This window comes from Theropithecus gelada, chromosome 13 (genome assembly GCF_003255815.1).
Source record: "Theropithecus gelada isolate Dixy chromosome 13, Tgel_1.0, whole genome shotgun sequence".
Classification (NCBI taxonomy): Eukaryota; Metazoa; Chordata; class Mammalia; order Primates; family Cercopithecidae; genus Theropithecus; species Theropithecus gelada.
In genome coordinates, this window is record NC_037681.1 from 66,619,028 (window position 1) to 66,638,747 (window position 19,720).

General features: G+C 46.0%; 1 protein-coding gene across 1 annotated transcript in view; it reads left to right on the plus strand.

Moving 5' to 3' along the window:
- Window positions 1-19,720, plus strand: part of PRKCE (protein kinase C epsilon) — a 544,098-nt gene that overhangs the window by 493,772 nt on the left and 30,606 nt on the right. The window contains exons 12-13 of the mRNA XM_025354242.1: window positions 7,860-7,998; window positions 13,739-13,927. Coding sequence (XP_025210027.1) covers window positions 7,860-7,998; window positions 13,739-13,927 — 328 coding nt within the window. The remainder of the gene's footprint in view (window positions 1-7,859; window positions 7,999-13,738; window positions 13,928-19,720) is intronic.

Consider the following 19,720-nt stretch of genomic DNA (forward strand, 5'->3'; position numbering starts at 1 on the left):
CAACATGGTGAAACCCTGTCTCTACTAAAATTACAAAAAAAAAAAAAAAAAAATTATCTGGACAGTAGTGGTGCACGCCTATAATCCCAGCTACTTGGGAGGCTGAGGCAGGAGAATCGCTTGATCCTGAGAGGCAGAGGTTGCACCAAGATAGTGCCACTGCACTCTAATCTGGATGACAGAGTGAGACCCTGTCTCAAAAAAAAAATAAGTCAGTTTCTTGTCACGTTAGAAGTAGAAGTAGAATTTGACCCACCACTGGTCTCATCCCATCTCCAGCAGATATCTTGATGAAAGACCTTCCTTGCATACCAGTTCTCCCTCAGTCTTAGACCATTTCTTCACTGCCTTGCAGCAAAATCACATTAGGGATCTGTTTGTACTCACTGATGCCTTTCCGTTTTCCTCCCCTAATAAATTAGTTTGTATACTTGGTCTTAGAAGTCAAACTTTTTGTTTTTCCCCTGACACTATAACTGCTAGGTCTTATTTTTTTCCTGCTCAGATAGGTTTTATAGAATATTTTTAAAGTACATTGTTTAGGGAATTTCCTTTCTTGCCATGTTGTGATTTTCTGGAAGAGATCTTCCAGAAGAGCCTTCACTGTGTCACCCTGCTTCGAAGTGGGTCTGTGCCTGGTAGTGTCTGTGATCCACTGGGCTCCATGTTCTCCTCACCACAAAGACTTCTTTTCCCAGCCCAGAGGAATTTTAGTCCAAGCGTCAAATAGAGATTTCCAACTCATACCTCTCTCATTTTATCTAATAGGTGGTCACAGGCAGTTATGTAGGGTCAGCCCACGCTGCCTCTTACCAGCCATGTGACCTCAGACAAGTTATCTTTTCTGAGCCTCAGTTTCCTCATGCATTTAAAAATGTGGGTTGAAGATGCCAAATGTGAGCAGGCTTGGTAGAGTCAGGATTCCTGTCTCCCAGGAATAAAATGGCAGAGGATGCGCCAGGCGAATGCACCCTTTCCCTGTAGCTAGGGCATGGTTTCCAAATCTCTGTCTGACTCCAGGCCAGGCCACGTTAAGAGCCCTGATCGCTTCTTAAGACTCAGATTAGAGCAGTGGTCATCAACCAGAGGGCCTGCAAGGGACATTTAGCAATGTCTGGAGACAGTTGGTTGTCACGACTGGAGAGGGGGCGTACTAATAGCATCTAATGCATTTAATGCATAGATGCATAGCGTCTCATAGCATCTAATGCATAGAGACCAGGGTGCTAGTAAACATCCTGCAGTGCACAGGACAGCCCCCCACAGCAAAGAATTATCCAGCCCCACATGTCAATCTGGTCACAGCATGGCAAGGTTAAGACACACTGGACTCGAGGGAAGCTGAAGAGCCTCGTTCTTATCACCTTCCTATAGCCCACATCCCATTTGGCTCTTGGCACTGGGGGAGGAAGTGGGGTTCCATGGAAGTTCTCGTAAGTCTTCATTCAAGTGGAGAGTAAAGTAGCCATCCATCCAGGTGTCAGGCAACAAGGGCTATCACAAAAGCATTCAGGCTGAGGGGGAAATGGTAGGAGTGGCCCTCCTAAAATCAGGGACCACCAAAGATGCTATCACGATTATTACTTAGCATTTTTCTTGAGGTTCCAGTCAACACAATCAGACAGAAGAAATGAATTAGAAGTATAAGTACTAAAAAGGAAGAGGTAAATTAATCATTAATAGCAGACAATTTGAAAAATCCAGGAGAATCAACTGGAAAACTGTTACAAAAACTGAGGGTTCGGTATAATGGCAGGGCACAGAATGATAAACAAAAATCAATACCTAGCCTATACGTGTGCGACCAGATAGAAGACATAACAGAAGAAAGCCCCCATTTACCAGAGGAATTTAAAATATAAAATAATAGCCTGTATTATTTTGAAGTGGATTCCATTACAATTAACATATAAACCCAAAACAACTGTGCTCTAAATAAGATACCAGTTTATTTCTTTTTCATATGAAAGTTATCTGAAGGCTGATGGTCCAGTGACCATTCCTAGGACTTAGTCCTTGTCTTTATGGTTGTAGGTGGCTGCTACTGCTTTAGGTATTATATCCTCATTCATGCAATATACAGAATATATAGAAGAACATATATGTATGTGTGTGTATATATGTATGTGTATATATGTGTGTGTGTATATATACATATGTATATATGTATAAATATATATGTGTATATATACCCCCCCACACACACACACACATAGAGAGAGAGAGAGAGAGAGAGAATATATAGAAGGAGGAAAGAAAAAGAAGAGTAAGGCTCTTCCTTTTAAGGAGACTTCCACACATCTGATTGCCTAGAACCTAGTCACATAACTACACCCAGCTCCAAGTGCAGCTTTTTTTTTTTTTTTTTTTTTTGAGACAGAGTCTCGCTCTGTTGCCCGGGCTGGAGTGCAGTGGCCGGATCTCAGCTCACTGCAAGCTCCGCCTCCCGGGTTTACGCCATTCTCCTGCCTCAGCCTCCCGAGTAGCTGAGACTACAGGCGCCCGCCACCTGGCCCGGCTAGTTTTTTGTATTTTTTAGTAGAGACGGGGTTTCACCGTGTTAGCCAGGATGGTCTCGATCTCCTGACCTCGTGATCTGCCCGTCTCGGCCTCCCAAAGTGCTGGGATTATAGGCTTGAGCCACAAGCGCAGCTTTTAATTCTAGTTCATGGCTACGTAGCTATGTACCTGGCTTAAAAAATAGAAAGTAAATGTTCTCTTACAAAGGAAGAAAGTGAGAATAGATATTGGGACAACCAGCAATCTGCCATAAAATGTCATAAGAAATTTACAAGATCTATATGAGAGAATTTTAAAATGCTTCTAAGGGACACAGATGACATGAAAATGGAAAGACACAAAGTATTATTGGATAAGAAGGGAAGACTCAACATCATAAAAATATCAACTCTCCCTAAGTTAATTTATAACTTTACACATATTCACAATAAAGACATCACCAGGATTGTTTTTTAACTAGACAAATGATTCTAAAGTTCATATGGAAAAATAAACAGGAATGGCCAGGAAATTTTGAAAAATAATATGTAGACTGGTACTACCGAGTGTTAAAAGGCATTATAAACCTGCAATAATTAAAAGAGTGTGGTATAGAGTGACGTTGTAGAATAAAAGGTACAGGAAAAATCCAAGTGCATGAGAGGATTTAGTACTAGTATTTGATGAAGGTGGTGTTTCAATCAGTGAGGAAAAGTGACCTATTCTGCATATGGTATTGAGACAACTTACTAAGTTTCTGAAAACAAGTGAAGTTGGATATATATCACACATCTTTTATCAGAGCAAGTCCCAAATATATCAAAGACTTACATTTATCAAATGAAAACATAAAAGTACTAGGAGGAACCTTGGGAGAATACTTTTATAACTTTGAAATGGGTAAAGCCTTTCAAATTAAGACTTAAAATCCAAACCCATGTTATAAAACATCAATTCAATTACATAAAAATAAATAATATCGGCATGACAAAACCACCATAAGCAATGCCAAAAGTCAGACAAAAAACTGGGATGTTTGCAATTCTTATCTTACTGTATGCCCTTTCATGCTTGAAGTTTGTTTCCTAATATAGAAAGAGCTACTAAAAATCGATAAAAAACAAACACCACAAAAGAAAAATGGGCAACAATTCATGGAAAAAAAATACAGATCTCTTTTGAATATATGAAAATATGCTCAAACTTACAGAGAAACTTAATGATATAATGAGATATTGTTTTCACCTATCAAACTACCAAAACTTGATAATATACCATGTTGGCAAGGATGTGGGAAGCAGGCACTGTCATATGTTGCTGATGGAAGTATAAATTGTTCTGCCTCCAAGAAGGGCAGTTTGGTGACATCCATCAAAATTCACATTCTTGTAGTACCTGATTCCGAAATTTCTTTTCTAGGAAATGTGTACAGTTACCTTCACACATGTGTGAAATGTCCTATGTAGACGGTTATTCACAGCAGCATTGTTTGATAGCATATGCTAGAAGTATCCTAAATGTCCCCCAATAAATACAGTGGAGTATTATGTAGCCACAATAAAGAATTAGAAGGCTCTTTAAGTGCCAAGACAGAAAGAGCTTCAATATATATTAAGTGCAAAAGATAAAGTCCCAAAGAACGTGTACAGTATAGTTAAATGAGGGGAAATGAATATATAATCATATTTTCTTATTTATATATAAAGTATGATCAAGAGAATATACAGGGCATGAATAAAAAGAAATCGCCTGTAGAGAGAGAAAAGGGTGTCAGGGAATGGATGCAGGAGGGAGAATTTTTACTGCATGCCCTTTCATACTTTTCGGTTTTTTGAACACATGAATGTATTACCTATTGAAGAAAAATTGAATGAAACTGTAAATAGATAAATGAGTATAGGCTGGTCACATTGGCTCACATATTAGGAAAGAAATTTTGCTGGGTTTCCCCCCCTCTATTAAAAAAATGACCCCCCTCTTTAAAAAATGTCCCATTCCTCAAAAGTACCCTGGCCTTGCATTTGAGGACCGAGTACACAGGGACTAATATCTGGGTAGTTGTCCCTCTTTGCAAAGCTGTCAGTCTCCAGCAAGTTTGATGAGTACTTGCTACCTGCCTGACCATGTCCCCTGAACACTGAACACCATGGGAACCCTCAGGAGAATAGACAGCCTGCCCGGTTCTGCCTGCCAGCAGGACCCCAAAGTAAGCAAGGCTGGGAAACCATTATTCCCAATCTTCCTCCCGAGGAGTGTCTACAGGCCCCTAGCAAAGAGGCAGCACTGAAAACATACAGCCAGGAGACTCCTGGGGCAGGAATAAGGAGTGGAAATTCAGAGATCCTGGGGTAGCAGTGCTGGTAAGAAAACCATGAAGGAATCTCTTAGGGAAAGACTAGCTCTTTCTCTTCTTACCACCTTCCACCTCCACTGCATCTTGCCCCTACCCCCACCCCTGAGCCATCATAGGCACTGAGCTTCCCTGAGCCAACCCATCCACTGAAACCCCACTCATGAACTGCTTGCCACTGAGAGCCCAGTGCCAGGCAAGTTTAGTCCCAGAGGTGTGAGCTCTTTTCTTTATAATGGAACTGAAGACCCCCCAGAGAAATAGAAAGTCCTGGCAATGGCCCTTCTGGCTCCCGGAAGTCTTTGGACCCACTCTAACTTTTTCTGTCATTAAGGAAAGGAACATAAGTCCCTAACTCTTCCTGGAGTTGGTTTTACATGGACAGTTAGAGTTTTCAAGAAATACAGAGGGGTAATTGGAGGAAGTGACCAGGGGCAGGCTTCAGGCCTCAGTGGCAAGACAGCAGGAGGAAGCATTTTGGCCAGGGCCTCCCCTAGTCACAGCCAAGGGCAGCTGCTGCGTGCTGCCTGCAGACCATGCTTGGCTGTGGCAGCCACCCTGGACCACATTTCTCCTGGGGAGAAGAAAGGGTAGAAAGCAAAGGGAGGGTAAGCTTCTGGGGCCAGTGCAGGGGCAGGCAAAGAAGAGCAGGAGCTGGGGAGCAGTGAGGCCTTCCTCCTTCTTTGCCCCGCCTGAGACAACCCCGGGCAGAAGGAAAGGCGGAGCCTTGCAGCCTGAGTCAGAAAAGGGGCAAGGTTCAAGCTGGCTTGGAATCTTCTGAATCCACTCAATTTATGCAAAATTAGAAGAAGTCCTTCCTCGGACATAACAAAGGCTTTGAAAAGAGTGCTTAGGGGGTGGCATTTGGGGTATTTTATCAAGTTGGGCTTGGTGACTGGCATTAGAGGAAGTCAACCAATGTGAAGGCAGGAGGGCAGAGGAGCGCGGCACACGGGGACAAGGATGCTGGCTTGCAGGGCGGATCCACCAATCCTTCACCACCTGTAATCACCTAACTTCTTCTGGCTTCCATTGACTTATTTCTGTAAGGGTAGTTGCCACGTGTGCTTGTTCTAGCTCACAGTACTGTGCAATGGAACTGTTTAATGGAATTCACAGTGCTGAGCGTGGACCGTGAACTGCGAGGTGCTTCCCACACATAAAGAAGCATCATTGTTGTTCCTTTTTCAATTAGTATCACCATTGTGCTGATCGTGTGTGCCATGGGGGCTGGCAGCACTGGATACTACAAAATAGAGGAAATAGAGGGGCATGTGACTCAGTGGGGCCCCAGCTGTCAGCTTCTCAAGGACTCGGACATTTGCAAGTAGGCAGACAGTTCACCCAGTTCCCTTGAACTTGGTTCCTTCATGAAGAAAGTGAGTGTGACAATGTTAAAGACCTTCTACTTTACACACATCATCAGTCCTTCAAATAAGCCTACAAGCAGGAGCGTGTCATTCTGATTCACCAGATAAGGTCACAGACCAGCAAGGTGACTTTACCAGGACAAGGCTGCAACCAGTGCTACAAACTCAGGCCCTGAGTCCCAACCCAGTATTTGTCTCACTGATCCATCACCCATAGCCAGAGCTGGGCCTTGACCACACACAGTGGCCAGGGTCGGGGTGAGGGAACCCTGGTCCCAGGGGCTCAGCTTGGTTGGGCTCACTGTTCTTTCTGTAGTTCATGAGCATTTGCTTAGAGCAGCACATTTTATATGCTCTTTTCTCTCAAGAAGTCCCAGCTGTAAGCAGAAATGGGGTCATGGGTACAATGCAGGCAGGTCCTAAAGTGCTTCCTGCCCCACCTTTGCACTCAGGCCTGGATCCCCGGCAATGACCGGAGTTAACATCTTGACACCAGCAGGCCCCGCTGCTTTCTGTGTGCAGAGGAATGGGCCTTATTTGCAAGACCCTTCACCCTCCATCCCAGAATGGCTGTTGCGGGGAGCCCAGGATGGAGACCACAATGCGGTCTGGGTTCTTCTACGGGATCAGGCTTGCAGGTTCCAGGCATGGTGGCAGGGAATTCTTACCTAGAACCCCAAAGTGTAAAACAGGCCCCAAGGGAGCTGCACTGCTCAAGACTGGCATGCCCCTATGGCTCTTGCTTGCCGCACAGAACCACGTGGGCTCTGTGGGTCCAGGTGATTATAAGCAATGTGCTTGCCTTCCTGCCTCCAGACCTTTCCCCCACCCAGCCTGCTGGCCCCTAGGAAAGAGATCTTACAAATGCGTTGTGCTCATGCAGGCAGGATGCTTATTGCTGTTAGCATGCATTTCAAATTCTTTTTCCTAGCATTCCAGGCTCTTTGAGCAAAACATTCCTGTCTTGCTTCACCATTCACTGCGGCCCAATTCTCTGGCCTCCTCACTACCTTTTGCATCAGGTATATTGGCCTTCTCCTCTCTCCCATCTTCTCTCCTCACAGTGTATCCGACCCTTACCTCCTAGCCAAGTTTCTCTTGAGGGGCGCTGTTTCCTGGAGGCCCTCACTGCCTGCACTAGCTGTTTGTGGTCTCCCGCTCTGACACACAATAGCTCGCTTGGTGCTCTATAAAGTAGCGCCTGACTCTTAGGTGGTTTTATCTGTTTCATTGATGTCTCTATGTGTCATGCAGGGACCCCCAGCTGATCCCCATGGTTAGTTCATGAGGGACAGGGGTAGATGCTTCTTTCTTTCACAGCAGGGTCTGATTAATATGAATATGGGTGCATAGCAGGGCTTCCATATATACCTACTGACTTAGATCTATGAAACCACAGCAGTTGATATATTCCTGGGGTTACGGAAGTTCCTCCCTCTTGCTGAAGAAAGCGGAGGTGCCATTAGGGGCTGACTAACGTGAGAGAGATCCCCTGGACTCAGATGGGTTTCAAGAAATGCAAGCTTCTTTCAGGACTTTTTTTCTGGAGATTTCCCTAAGATATGCACATACCTTCAACTCAAGAAGATTATATTGGGGTGAGTGGCATATTGACAATATGATTCTGGCCTATTTTGCAGGGATTTGAAACTGGACAACATCCTTCTGGATGCAGAAGGTCACTGTAAGCTGGCTGACTTTGGGATGTGCAAGGAAGGGATTCTGAATGGTGTGACGACCACCACCTTCTGTGGGACTCCTGACTACATAGCTCCCGAGGTAAGACCTGTGTGCAAAGGTTCACCTCCTCCTGGTGCCAGGACCGAGGCAGGGTTCCAAACCCATGCACTGGGGTCATCTAGTGGTACTGGGGGAAGGCTCTGGAAAACCAGGATGGATTCTAGGGAGGAGGGAGAAAAGAGAAGGTAAGAAGTTTGCTGATTGATGTCTGTCAAGAAGTCCTAGTGTTGGGGAGATGATGAGTGAAATGAGAGTAACAGGCTATTTCCCAAACCTGGGCAAGTTCTCATTGAACATTTCTTCCCATCCTAGTCCAGAACCACCAATAAATCTTTGACCAAGAGAAATTTGTTGACTTTTATTATTGTTTTCATGTCTTTAAAATCAGAATAGGGTGGGCACAGTGACTCACGTCTGTAATCCAGCACTTTGGGAGGCCAAGGCAGGCAGATCACTTGAGTCCAGGAGTTCAAGACCAGCCTGGGCAACATGGTGAAACTCTGTCTATACAAAAAATACAATAATTAGCCTGGCATAGTGGTGCAAACCTGTAGTCCCAGCTACTCGGGAGGCTGAGGTGAAAGGATCAATTGAGCCCAGAAGGTTGAGGCTGTAGTGAGCCATAATTGCACCATTGCTCTCCAGCCTGGGTGACAGAGCAAGACCCTGTCTCAATTAAAAAACAAAAAAAAAAAGTAAAAAATAAAATCAGAATAAAGGAGCATCACTGATCACGGGAGCACTTCACTTTATCAGCTATAATTTACTAACAGTAAAACCAGGAACTGTTTGCCATTTCCCGCATAGTGGCAGCTGTACACTGTGGGTATGCAGGATGGAGCAGGAAGAGGAGAGTGACTGCGCCTCATTGTATACAGATATCAGAGATATTCACTGTGGCCCATTCCAATAGGTCGCCTTTCGTGAAAGTTGTTTGGGATGTTTTGCTCGGCATGAAGTGTTTGCCTTATTCCTGCCCAAACTGAGAGATACCTGGTGTGATATGATTCAGGTTTAAGACATGGCCTGTCATAGACAATCAAAATGATCTTCATGGTTCTGAGACATGTAAGATAGGAAAGAAGTACCAATCCCCACTAACATCGCCCATGGCGGATCAGATAGGTATTAGCCCATTCAGAGCTCATTTCTTTCAGTGGGCATTGTTAGAGCACCTGCTAGGCACAAAGCAATGTGGGGATAAAGAAATCACTGAGACACTTGTCCTATTCTAAAGAAACTTTTGGTCTAAAGGGAGTGACAGATAAGTAAACAACTAATTAAGCAGAATAAATAGGCACATAAAACAAGATGGTATCCTCAGGGATCAGGAAAGGCTTCTTGGAGCACCTGGTGGATGAATTGAGTTGTAAAGAATGAGGATTTCCTTTGACGGAAGGGGTGGGGAGGGTATTCCTGAAAACAACAGGACTGGAACGGGGGCAGGACAGGAAAGGAGGTTCAATGTCCCTGGGCCCTGGATCCTTTGAGGGTAGGGTCTGTGTTTCTAATCTGGGTACTGCCAGGATCCAGCACACAAATCAGGCTCTTATAGAAAGGTTTGTTAAAAAATGAGAACTTATGACATTCCACCATGAGCAAAGGCCAAGGGACAAAAACATCTTGGGCTTTTCCAGGACAGTTAAAAAGTGTAGCTAGATCATAGGGTTTCCTGGTACTCATTGTAATGAATGAGATTGGGATAAAGACCCAAGGAATGTGGCTTTGATCCTGTAGTATCTGTGGACCCACTCAGGGTTCCAGTGGAGGAGGGTCCTAGTCAGATCTATCCCAGGAAGAAGGCAGGCCACAGCCATGCAGATCAGAAGGCAGGGAGTGAGGGACTGACGGTCAGGAGGCTTCACAGACCAGACAAGACAGGGGAGGCCTGAGGAACATCTCGAAGTGAAGGTGATGAGTAATAGGTGGTTTCCCTTTAGAACCTTTATCTTCTAAGAGATCTGAAGAGTAGAGATTTCAGTCTCTCTGCGAGTGTATTCCCTTAGCAAGAACACTAGGAATTCAACCTTCAAGGAACAATAAATGAAAGTGAGAGCTTTCAACAGGGAACTGCTTTTCTCATCTTCTTCATTCATTCTTCATTGTCAGAATACTCAGTTCCAGTTCCTCTGTAAGTTGATTCCAGAGTCTAACAGTTGACAGCCCATGGTATAGTTAAGGACCCAACCCAAGACAGAACGTTCACTTTATGATGAACAAAACAGCCACTCAGCTTTCATGAAAAGCAATCCATTGATGAGACTCACAATGAACAACTCTGATCTCTGTTCACAATGAAGTACAGACACTCCTCCTTCCTGCTCTAGCCTTTGTGCCCACTATGCAGAAACATCTCTGCACTGGCAATGACAATCCCTGGTCTTGCTGTAGGCAAATTATAACTGATAAAGGTATTGCTGCCTTCATCGAGGGCTACTGGGAAGATTAAATGAGATTATGCCTCTAAAGCATTAGCCCAGTGCCCAGCCCACAGGGAGTGCTGGCTAAATGGTGGCTTCATTGTTATCATCATTGTTGGGTTGTGTGATGGGATAGGAAACACAATCCTGAGAATTGAGTCTTGAGTCCAGACTTGTCCACAAATGCACACATGTGACCTTGATGAAGTCACAAAATGTTTTTGAGTCTCAGGTTTCTCATCTTTCAAAGGAGCCATAACTCCTGCCCTACCTACCTCATCAAGCTGCTTTGAGAATCTGAGATTAGAGCATGGAAATGCTTGAGAAAGCAGAAGCCTCTATTCAAATGGGAGAGGTGATAAGCTGCTGAGCTAACCTCAAAACCAGAGACACCGTTGGAGGCAGGAGCTCTGCCCCAAGGCTTCTCTTCCTACCACATGGTATGCCCCGTGGCAGCCCCTCTGCTTTCTCCACTCCCAGCCCCTGCTCCCCAGGAAGTGGCCACCAGCCTTTGGTAATGGCATCATCAGGCCTAATGCCTTCTCCCTTCTCCCCAGCTCTGATGCACTTGAGGGGTTGGCCGCCACTGCAGGTGCCTTCCCATGGCATGGAAGCCTTGCCCTTCTGCCCAGATCCATTGCCAACAGTTAAGTAGGAAGCAGATAATTAGAGCCAAACCTAAAAGGAATCTTACAAAAGATGCCACCCAAAACGAGAAGGCTGTGGAAGGGGCCTAGAGCGGGGTGGCAGGGTGGCTCTGCAGTTTCCACAGCACCATCCAGTCTCAGCACACACAAGCCACCTTCCCCCACCCCTTGAAGGCACAGAACCCAGCTGCCTCCCTCTGAGAAGCTGGAGGGCGGCCACTGTAGCACCCAGTGTGCCCTGAGCCCGGGAGAGGAGGGAGCATGCCCGGTAGATACACACAGTGGCCATGCATGCTAGCCGGTCACAAAATGTTGACTGTCTCCTGGTGATAGAACAGGCTGGCCACAGCAATGGGCTCAGGAGCATGTTACAGCTCCTACCCTCTGGTACCTTTTAGTTGCACTGGGGAGACAGTTGGCCATGAAAAAATAACTAACAACGCAGTGGTATGTGGAAAGTGAGAAAGTGCCTGCAACTCGTAGGGACAGGCAGGGGTCTTAAGTTGGGCGCTGTGTCTTTCCAGGGTGAGGGAGGAGTTGGCATTGGCTTTGGAGCACAGAAGAATCGCTGGCTCCTCCGGACAGTGGAGCCCATGGCTCTGACCTTACAGCTCGAGGAACACTAACCACTGGGCTTAGACCAAAGGTATTAGCTAAAAAGATTACCAGACCCAAGTAATGTAGAGTTGGCTGCATTTGCTCACATTCCTTTTCATTCCAAATTCAGAAGATTCCTAAACTGTGAGTGTTTTAACTGTTTCTAAATGTTTCTTCTATCCAAATCTGTCTAGTTAATCCTAAGCAATTTGTAATCTCTAGAAGGGTATTTTGAGTAGACCACAGAAAGTCCAGATACTTGAATTCAGCCTCCTCTTCCCTGGCCACCATGAAATCTGAGAACTAAATTGGAGCCTTGTCCCCAGCCTGAGACATTATCTGCCCAAGGTGTCCTATGGGCTGGAATGATGAGGCATGAACTTTACCTTGTTTTTCAGGGTCCTCAAAGTGTTCCCCCTTTCAGGACATGCACACCAACCTTATTTCTCCTTCACTTTTTGAAATTCTTTATAGAATTATGGACCTGGATAGGCCATCTCATCCACCCTCCTGTTCTGGGCAGAGCCATGCCTAATCCTACTCTAATAAGAAGAGAAAATAATTGTGGAATGGGAATATCACTTCATGATCTCTTCCTTGTAGAGGGGACAGCTCAGCATTTATTTTTCCTCTGAGCCAAACACATCATTGACCTGCTACATATTTTATTTATATATGTTATATTTTAAAGGCATACTGTAAAATACAAAGCTCTCTATAGCTGAAAGGTGATATTAAATTCTAGTCTTTTCTATTGGATCTCGTCTCCATATATATATGATATATATGTATGAATATATATGTGTGTGTGTATATATATATACACACATCATTGACTTGCTACATATTTATATGTGTGTGTGTATCATGTATTTATGACATATGTGTATGGAGAGCAGACCAAATAGAATAGCCAATCAGAAAAGATCCTTTTTTTTTTTTTTTGGAGATAGGGTCTCACTCTGTTACCCAGGCTGAAGTGCAGTAGCGTGATTATGACTCACTACAGCCTTAACCTCCCGGACTCAAGTGATTTTTCCACCTCAGCCTTCTGAGTAGGTGAGACTACAGACATACCACCATGCCCAGCTAATTTTTTTTTTTTTTTTTTTTTTTAAGAGACAGGGTCTTACCATATTGCCCAAGCTGGTCTCGAATTCCTGGACTCAAGTGATCCTCCCACCTCAGCCTCCCAAAGTGCTAGGATTACAGGTGTGAGCCACTGCGCCCAGCCAGAAAAGATGTCTTGTATTCAGTAGCATCATGTCATACATGCATTTAATCTGAGTGAATTTGACTCTACACCTTTAGAGGAAAAAAGAGAGACAGAGAGCATAGATAAGACAAGTGACTGTTGTCAAAGGCAAAATGTACCAATCAAGGAGATGGTTTGATTCTGGCTATTACAATAGGGGGTTCATTAGTGAAGGTGGCCCCAAAGGAAAGAAGGGGGCCTAAGGTTTTGTAGAGGCAAAGTGGGGGATTCCTCAGTGTATCTTATGGGAATCATGATGAACAATAGAGATGGGTTTTTTCTTAGAATATGCAAGAGTATAGTAGTCCCTTATAGGTAGACCATGACAGGGTGGGGAGACTTATTCATTGCAGTTTCCTCTCCAGAAGCACAGGGCTCAGGTAAATTCAGTGTCGCACCATGTAAAGAAGACCTCTGCTCACCTTTCCACTCAGGCAGTGAGCTGTGCCCTGCACTGTGTGTGAGATGGGAGATGTGACCTCGCTGCACTCTGAGTCACTTACAGCTTGCTCGTTCTCTCAGTCTGCATTGTGCTCCCCTGACCCTGATTTTAGTGTCAAAATATGCAGTTTTTTCAAATGTGGCCCTCATGCCAGTCAGGAACTTTCTCTGGTGCTCATGTTCCCATTGGAAGACAGACTGTCGATATTGACTTTGGAAAGACGATAGCCGGCCCCCAACATAGTGCCTCCAAACTCAACTGCCACTGAATTTGCTGATTTAGAACTTCACATGGACTAGGACTCAACGGTAGGGAGGAGTGACTTAAAATTGAAGTCCTTCCCACGGGCGTTCGTAGCACGGGTGTCACTGGGGTGGGAGCCTTTGATGGTGCCTGACGTTGCCGGTTTCCTGAACAGATCCTGCAGGAGTTGGAGTACGGCCCCTCCGTGGACTGGTGGGCCCTGGGGGTGCTGATGTACGAGATGATGGCTGGACAGCCTCCCTTTGAGGCCGACAACGAGGACGACCTATTTGAGTCCATCCTCCATGACGACGTGCTGTACCCGGTGTGGCTCAGCAAGGAGGCGGTCAGCATCTTGAAAGCTGTGAGTCCCTGCCCCTCACCCATGGCTGTGCTCTCCTGGGCTCCTCCCCTACACACACACACACACACACACACACACGCACACACACACACACTCCCTTCTCCCTTTCTCTGTCCAGCTTTCGCCCTCCCACTTCTCATCACCATGGAATGGGAAGGACTAAGGGCAGTTGCCACTGGGAGTTCAGGCGCAGTGCAGAGGGCTGCTGCCAAGAGAATGGGGCCTGAGATGACTTGCTCTTCTGGTGGGAAAAGGAGCGCATGTCTGTGCTTCCTGAGATGAGGCACTGTTTACATCTGTGTCCTCCAGCCTTTCAGAGGGAACAGAAGCAACTCAACTTTGCTGACATCACCTCTGCCACTTCCGTCACTTCCTTACCTGTGGCCTGTCTTCATCAGGGACCTGTGAGGGAGAACAGAGAGGAGGGGAGGGAGGGTGGGCACTGCCCTACTGTGTCCATGACAGCATCGCTGTGGCTCAAGAGCCAATCAGAAAAGATCTGGTCCACTGGAAATTCATGCAGTCCCGCTGGATGTAGACAAATAATACAGAGACAGACTCTGCCCTAGGAATCATCCCTCACATGGGAAAACCCATTATGCTTTCTCAGCACAGCCATCTCTACGATGTAACAATGCTTGTACTGTGTCAAGTGAGTGATGTTACCTGTACCCTTTTGAAATCCGTGAAAGCTGAGTTGCAGGGAAGTTAAGCAAGAAGTCTGCCCAAGGTCACCCCTCTGAGCTAAGACAGGACGAGGGTGACAGCCCAGGGACCATGACTTCCAGAACTTGGCTTCTTCCCTGCATCCGAATGCCCCAAAATTCAGTCGTTTGCACATTGTAGTCACAAAATTTGCTATCTTCAAGTGTCTTCTGCACTATTAGTTGCTTTTCTTGTTCTTTTAATCAACTTCCAATATTTACCTGATTATATGTATTTTACGAAGAATTTTTTTTTTTTTTCTTTTTTGAGACAGAGTCTCGCTGAGATGGCCAGGCTGCATTGTAGTGGTGCTCTCTTGGCTCACTGCAACCTCCTCCTCCCGGGTTCAAGTGATTCTCCTGCCTCAGCCTCCTGAGTAGCTGGGATTACAGGCACCTGCCATCATGCCTGGCTAATTTTTGTATTTTTAGTAGTGACAGAGTTTTACCATATTGGCCAGGCTGGTCTTGAACTCCTGACCTCAGGTGATCTGCCCACCTCAGCGTCCCAAAGTGCTGGCATTACAGACATGAACCACCACGCCCAGCCTGTATTTTACAAAGAAATTTTATACCATTATCATAGGTAGAAAATCAGTATCCCTTGCCATAATGAATTAATGTAATTTTTTTTCAAGATGGATTCTTGCTCTGTGGCCCAGGCTGGAGTGCAGTGGCGTGATCTCAGCTCACTGCAACTTCCGCCTCTCAGGTTCAAGAGATTCTTCTGCCTTAGCCTCCCGAGTAGCTGGGATTACAGGCACACACCACCATGCCCAGCTAATTTTTGTATTTTTAGTAGAGATGGGGTTTCGCCATGTTGGCCAGGCTGGTTCCTAACTCCTGACATCATGATCCACCCACCTCAGCTTCCCAAAGTGCTGGGATTATAGGCGTGAACTACCATGCCCTGCCTAATGTAAATTATTGTATACAAATTTTTGAAAGATCTAAAACCATTTTGTAGGTATCTGAGGATGCATGTACCATGTTTTAGAAAATTCCACATCAGAACATGTTACCCTTTTCTGTAGTTTTTTTTTCTCCTTCCTTTCCTTTTTCCCTCGCCTCATTCCGTCTTTCCCCTCTGCTCTTACTCTTCTCCCTCTCCCTTTCATTCGTTCATTCAATGAACTACTATCTATTGAGCGCTTCCAACATGCCAGGCATGGTGCTAGATGCCGAATAAGTATTGGTGAGCCCTGGTCTCTGCCTTGTGAAGTTTCCAATCCAGTGAGATTATTTGTTATTTTTAATAAATTAAAAATATATCAATATGTAGCCACAATTGGGATAAGAGAAGTGAAGGAGGCAAATAGAGTATGTTCATTCATGCATTCATTTATTAAACAAATATTTATTGAGCATCTAGTAATGACTATTTTATTCATTTATTCCATAAATATTTATTGGCAGGCATTATGCCAGGCACTGGAGATACAAAGAACACAGTCCCTGCTAACAGACTAGTGAATAAATGAACAGACAAATGACTGTATATTATACTCAATGGTAACAAGTGCAAAAAGACACATGCAGCGGCTCAGCAAATGAGGAGTAACAGGCTGCATGGGGAGCTCTTGGGTCTGGAAACGCCTATCCCATGAGGGGACACTAAGGGGAGGTTTCAGTCAGGTGGCTATTGCGGGGAAGGATGTCTGTTCAGAAGGAACAGTGAGTGCGCATGCCTTGGACTAGAAAACATCTGCCAGGGTGGACAGCCCAAAAGGAGCTCAGGGAGAGTGGGTGCAAGGAGGGTGATGGGATGGCGGTGTCTGAGTATGCAGGGCTGCTGCTGCTTCTTTTTTTTTTGAGACTGAGTCTCACTCTGTCGCTCAGGCTGGAGTACAGTGGCGCGATCTCGGCTCACTGCAACTTCCCCCTCACCGGTTCAAGAGAGTCTCCTGCCTCAGCCTCCTGAGTAGCTGGGACTGCAGGAATGCAGCACCATGCCTGGCTAATTTTTGTATTTTTAGTAGAGACGGGGTTTCACCGTGTCAGCCAGGATAGTCTCGATCTCCTGACCTCGTGATCCCCTGCCTCTGCCTCCCAAATGCTGGGATTACAGGTGTGAGCCACTGCGCCTGACCTGAGTATGCAGGGCTTCTTATGCCACCACGAGAGCTTCTATTCGATTCCCAGTGCAGGGCTAGCCCTCGGAGAACCAGGCAGGGGAGTGACCTGGCTGGTACACCTAGAAAGTAGATCTGGCTGCTGGGGAGAGCATGGTTTGGAGGGTGCCTCTCCTGCCAGCCTCCAAAGTCCTCCGCCCTTGCCCCAAGCCAGTGAGAAGGCCTCAGGGGTACTAGTCTTATTTAGGGGAACTAGTTTGTCCAACTTTCCAAATTCAATGTGTGTTCTGGGCCGGGCCTCTCACTCCGAGCTTGGTTCTTGCTATTCATGGAAATGACTTCTGTTGCACTTTTCTGCCTTGATGTCTTCACACCCGCATTTCTCCTTGGCCCCCTGTGGCTCTTTGAAGCTTTCAGGATCCCTGCCTTGGAGCCTCCCAGCCACATTCATTGGCTCAGTCAAGCCCTTCTGTGTTAAAGCCCTCCTTGTCCTTGCCCTCTGGGACTGGGTCTCCTCTGGTGTTGGGCAGCTGCTTCTCCATCTCCTTTGCTACCCCTTCTGCTGCCCTCTGAGTGCCGACGTTTTCAGAGGTTGACTCAGTAGTGTGTTCTCAGTGAGGCTTTTTTTTTTTTTTTTTAATACAAAAAGCTAAAACTTGTCCCCTTCCCTATCCACCTTTATCCTGCTCAGTTGATCCCTAATAGCAGTTTCACTTTCTAATCCACTATATGTATATTATGTATTATGTTTATTGTCTGTTTTCTTCCACAAGATTGAGCTTCATGAGGGCAGGAACGTTTTCCAGCCTATTTCTCAGACGCATCCCAAGGACTGAGAACAGTGCCAAGCACATTGTAGGAGCTATGTAACTGGTGAAAAACAGAAACAGCTCTTAGCTCTCTGTTCTTCCCATTTTATCACAGATTGCAAAGTTAAATGCCTGCAGGAGCCCTGGAAGGTGAACAGGACTGGGTGGGGCAGGGTAAATGGAGACCCCTGATGATCCCCTAGCAGCAATGAGGACCTCACCTCACCAGATCTGGCTTTCCAAGAGAAGCACGAAATCCAGATTTTTATGTAAAATCTCGAAACGTTAACTGATTATAACTAGTTCAATGAAACGATTATAACTAGTTCAACTGAGAGCCAAGGAAAACTTCGACCTGGGTGCCTCCTGGGTGACAGTCTTTGAGGGACCCCTGCTCTTCCCAGCTCCTTGCTGGTGTCACTCACCGGCCCCTGTTCGGCTCCTTCATGGATGGATTCTGATCACCGCCTCTCTTGTTCCTCAGGCCTGGGCCCCGGGTCCCCTGGGTACCCTGTGCTCTCCCCTGCACTGCACTCTCCCACCTCCCACCCTGCACTCAGGAAGGGGTATACCCAGCCAGACCCATCTTCCAGCCTCCAGGCCTGTGTTTCCAGTTCCCTACTCACTTCCTCCCCTCTGCTGGCCAGGGGTCCCTCACATTCAGTATACACTCAAACAGCTCTGGATGGTCCCCCTCAAATCTGCTCACTCTCAAATTCCGTGGCTCAGTAAATGGCACCCTGTCTTCCTGTCTAAGCAGACCAGAAATGGGGTGCTATCCCTCTGTCCCCATCACAGCTAGCCAGACATCAAGTCCATTCCCCCTGCTAACCTTTTCCATCTGAGTTACCTTTCTCCATCCTCCTCCCTACTACCCCCATCAGAGCCACCACCACCTCTCCCTTGGTGAACTGCAGGACCTCCTAACTGGCAGGCGGGTGGCCCCTCTTGCCTCCTTCTCATCTCTGTAGAGTGATCTCTTAAGAATGCAAATCTAGCCATTTCTTGCCTCGTCCCCTACTTAAAACTCATCACATTGTGATTAAAGATCTTTATCTTCCACACAGCCTCCAGGGTCCTGCATCAGGCCCCGCCTCCCCCTCAGCCACTCCCCCTCATCTGCTGGGCTCTGCTGGACTATGTCCAGGGCCTATAGAATGCAAGTGTCTTTAGTGTTCCTTCTCCCCGACCACTCTCCCCCTGTGCCCTTTTTGCCTAGGTACATTCCTCCTTCAGGTCTCAGCCTAGGTGTTGCTTCTCAGGGAATGATTTGCCAAGTTCCTTGCCCATCACACTGTCAGAGCCTGCTGTGCTTCTCTCGGGGCGTTCATTACAGTCTTCGCTAATTGATTCTCTAGCAATGACATGTTTCTTCTCAGCCTCCCTTACTCTTCTACATGCCCCATGAGGGCAGGAACCGTGTCTCATCACCACAGCACTTGATGCAGAATGGAGACTCGTGTGTCCAAAGGATGGAGAGGAGGGATTTTCATCGATGAGTACAGGGCACCTGCTAGGCCAGGCATTCAGCGAGACTCTCAGTATCCAAAAGGGGCTCCCAGCCTCTTCCATTCTGACTTTCCTACAGGAAAGCACTTTAGGAAGGGCACGTCACCCAGTGGGAAGGAGCATTGCTTAGGGGGACTCAGTTGTCCAACTTTTCAAATTCTGTTTTGTTCAGTTTATATAGTTAGGCCTTAAATATTTCATTATTTGCTTGCTTGTTTGATCGCATGCTATTTAAAAAACACACACACACAAAGCATAAAATGGGAAACAGTGAAAGGTGTCTGTCTCATCCTTGCTTCCATCTGCCCATTTCCCACACACTCTCTACTTACGTTTTGAGGCTTTTACATATCCTTCTGGAATTCTTTAGATATATACAAGCAAATACAAATATAACTTATTTCTTTTTTCTGTATTATACAATTGTAGGAATGCTGTACACATATCTCATTTTCCTGTCAGTGGTGTATCTTGGTTTTTCCACTCAATGAGATCTTGCAACAGGCATATCTTCACTGGTTCTGCCTCTACTTATACTTTGGAGCTGCAACTCCAAATCACTGCAGAGAACTCTCTTGGGTAATTAACTTGGGGTGGACATGGGAGCTTTTGCCTCCTGATTCCTGGAGCCCCATCTCTTCCCAGGTCAGCCGAGTAGCTAAGGGAAAACCTCAGCTGCACCCGAGGCCACCAGAACAC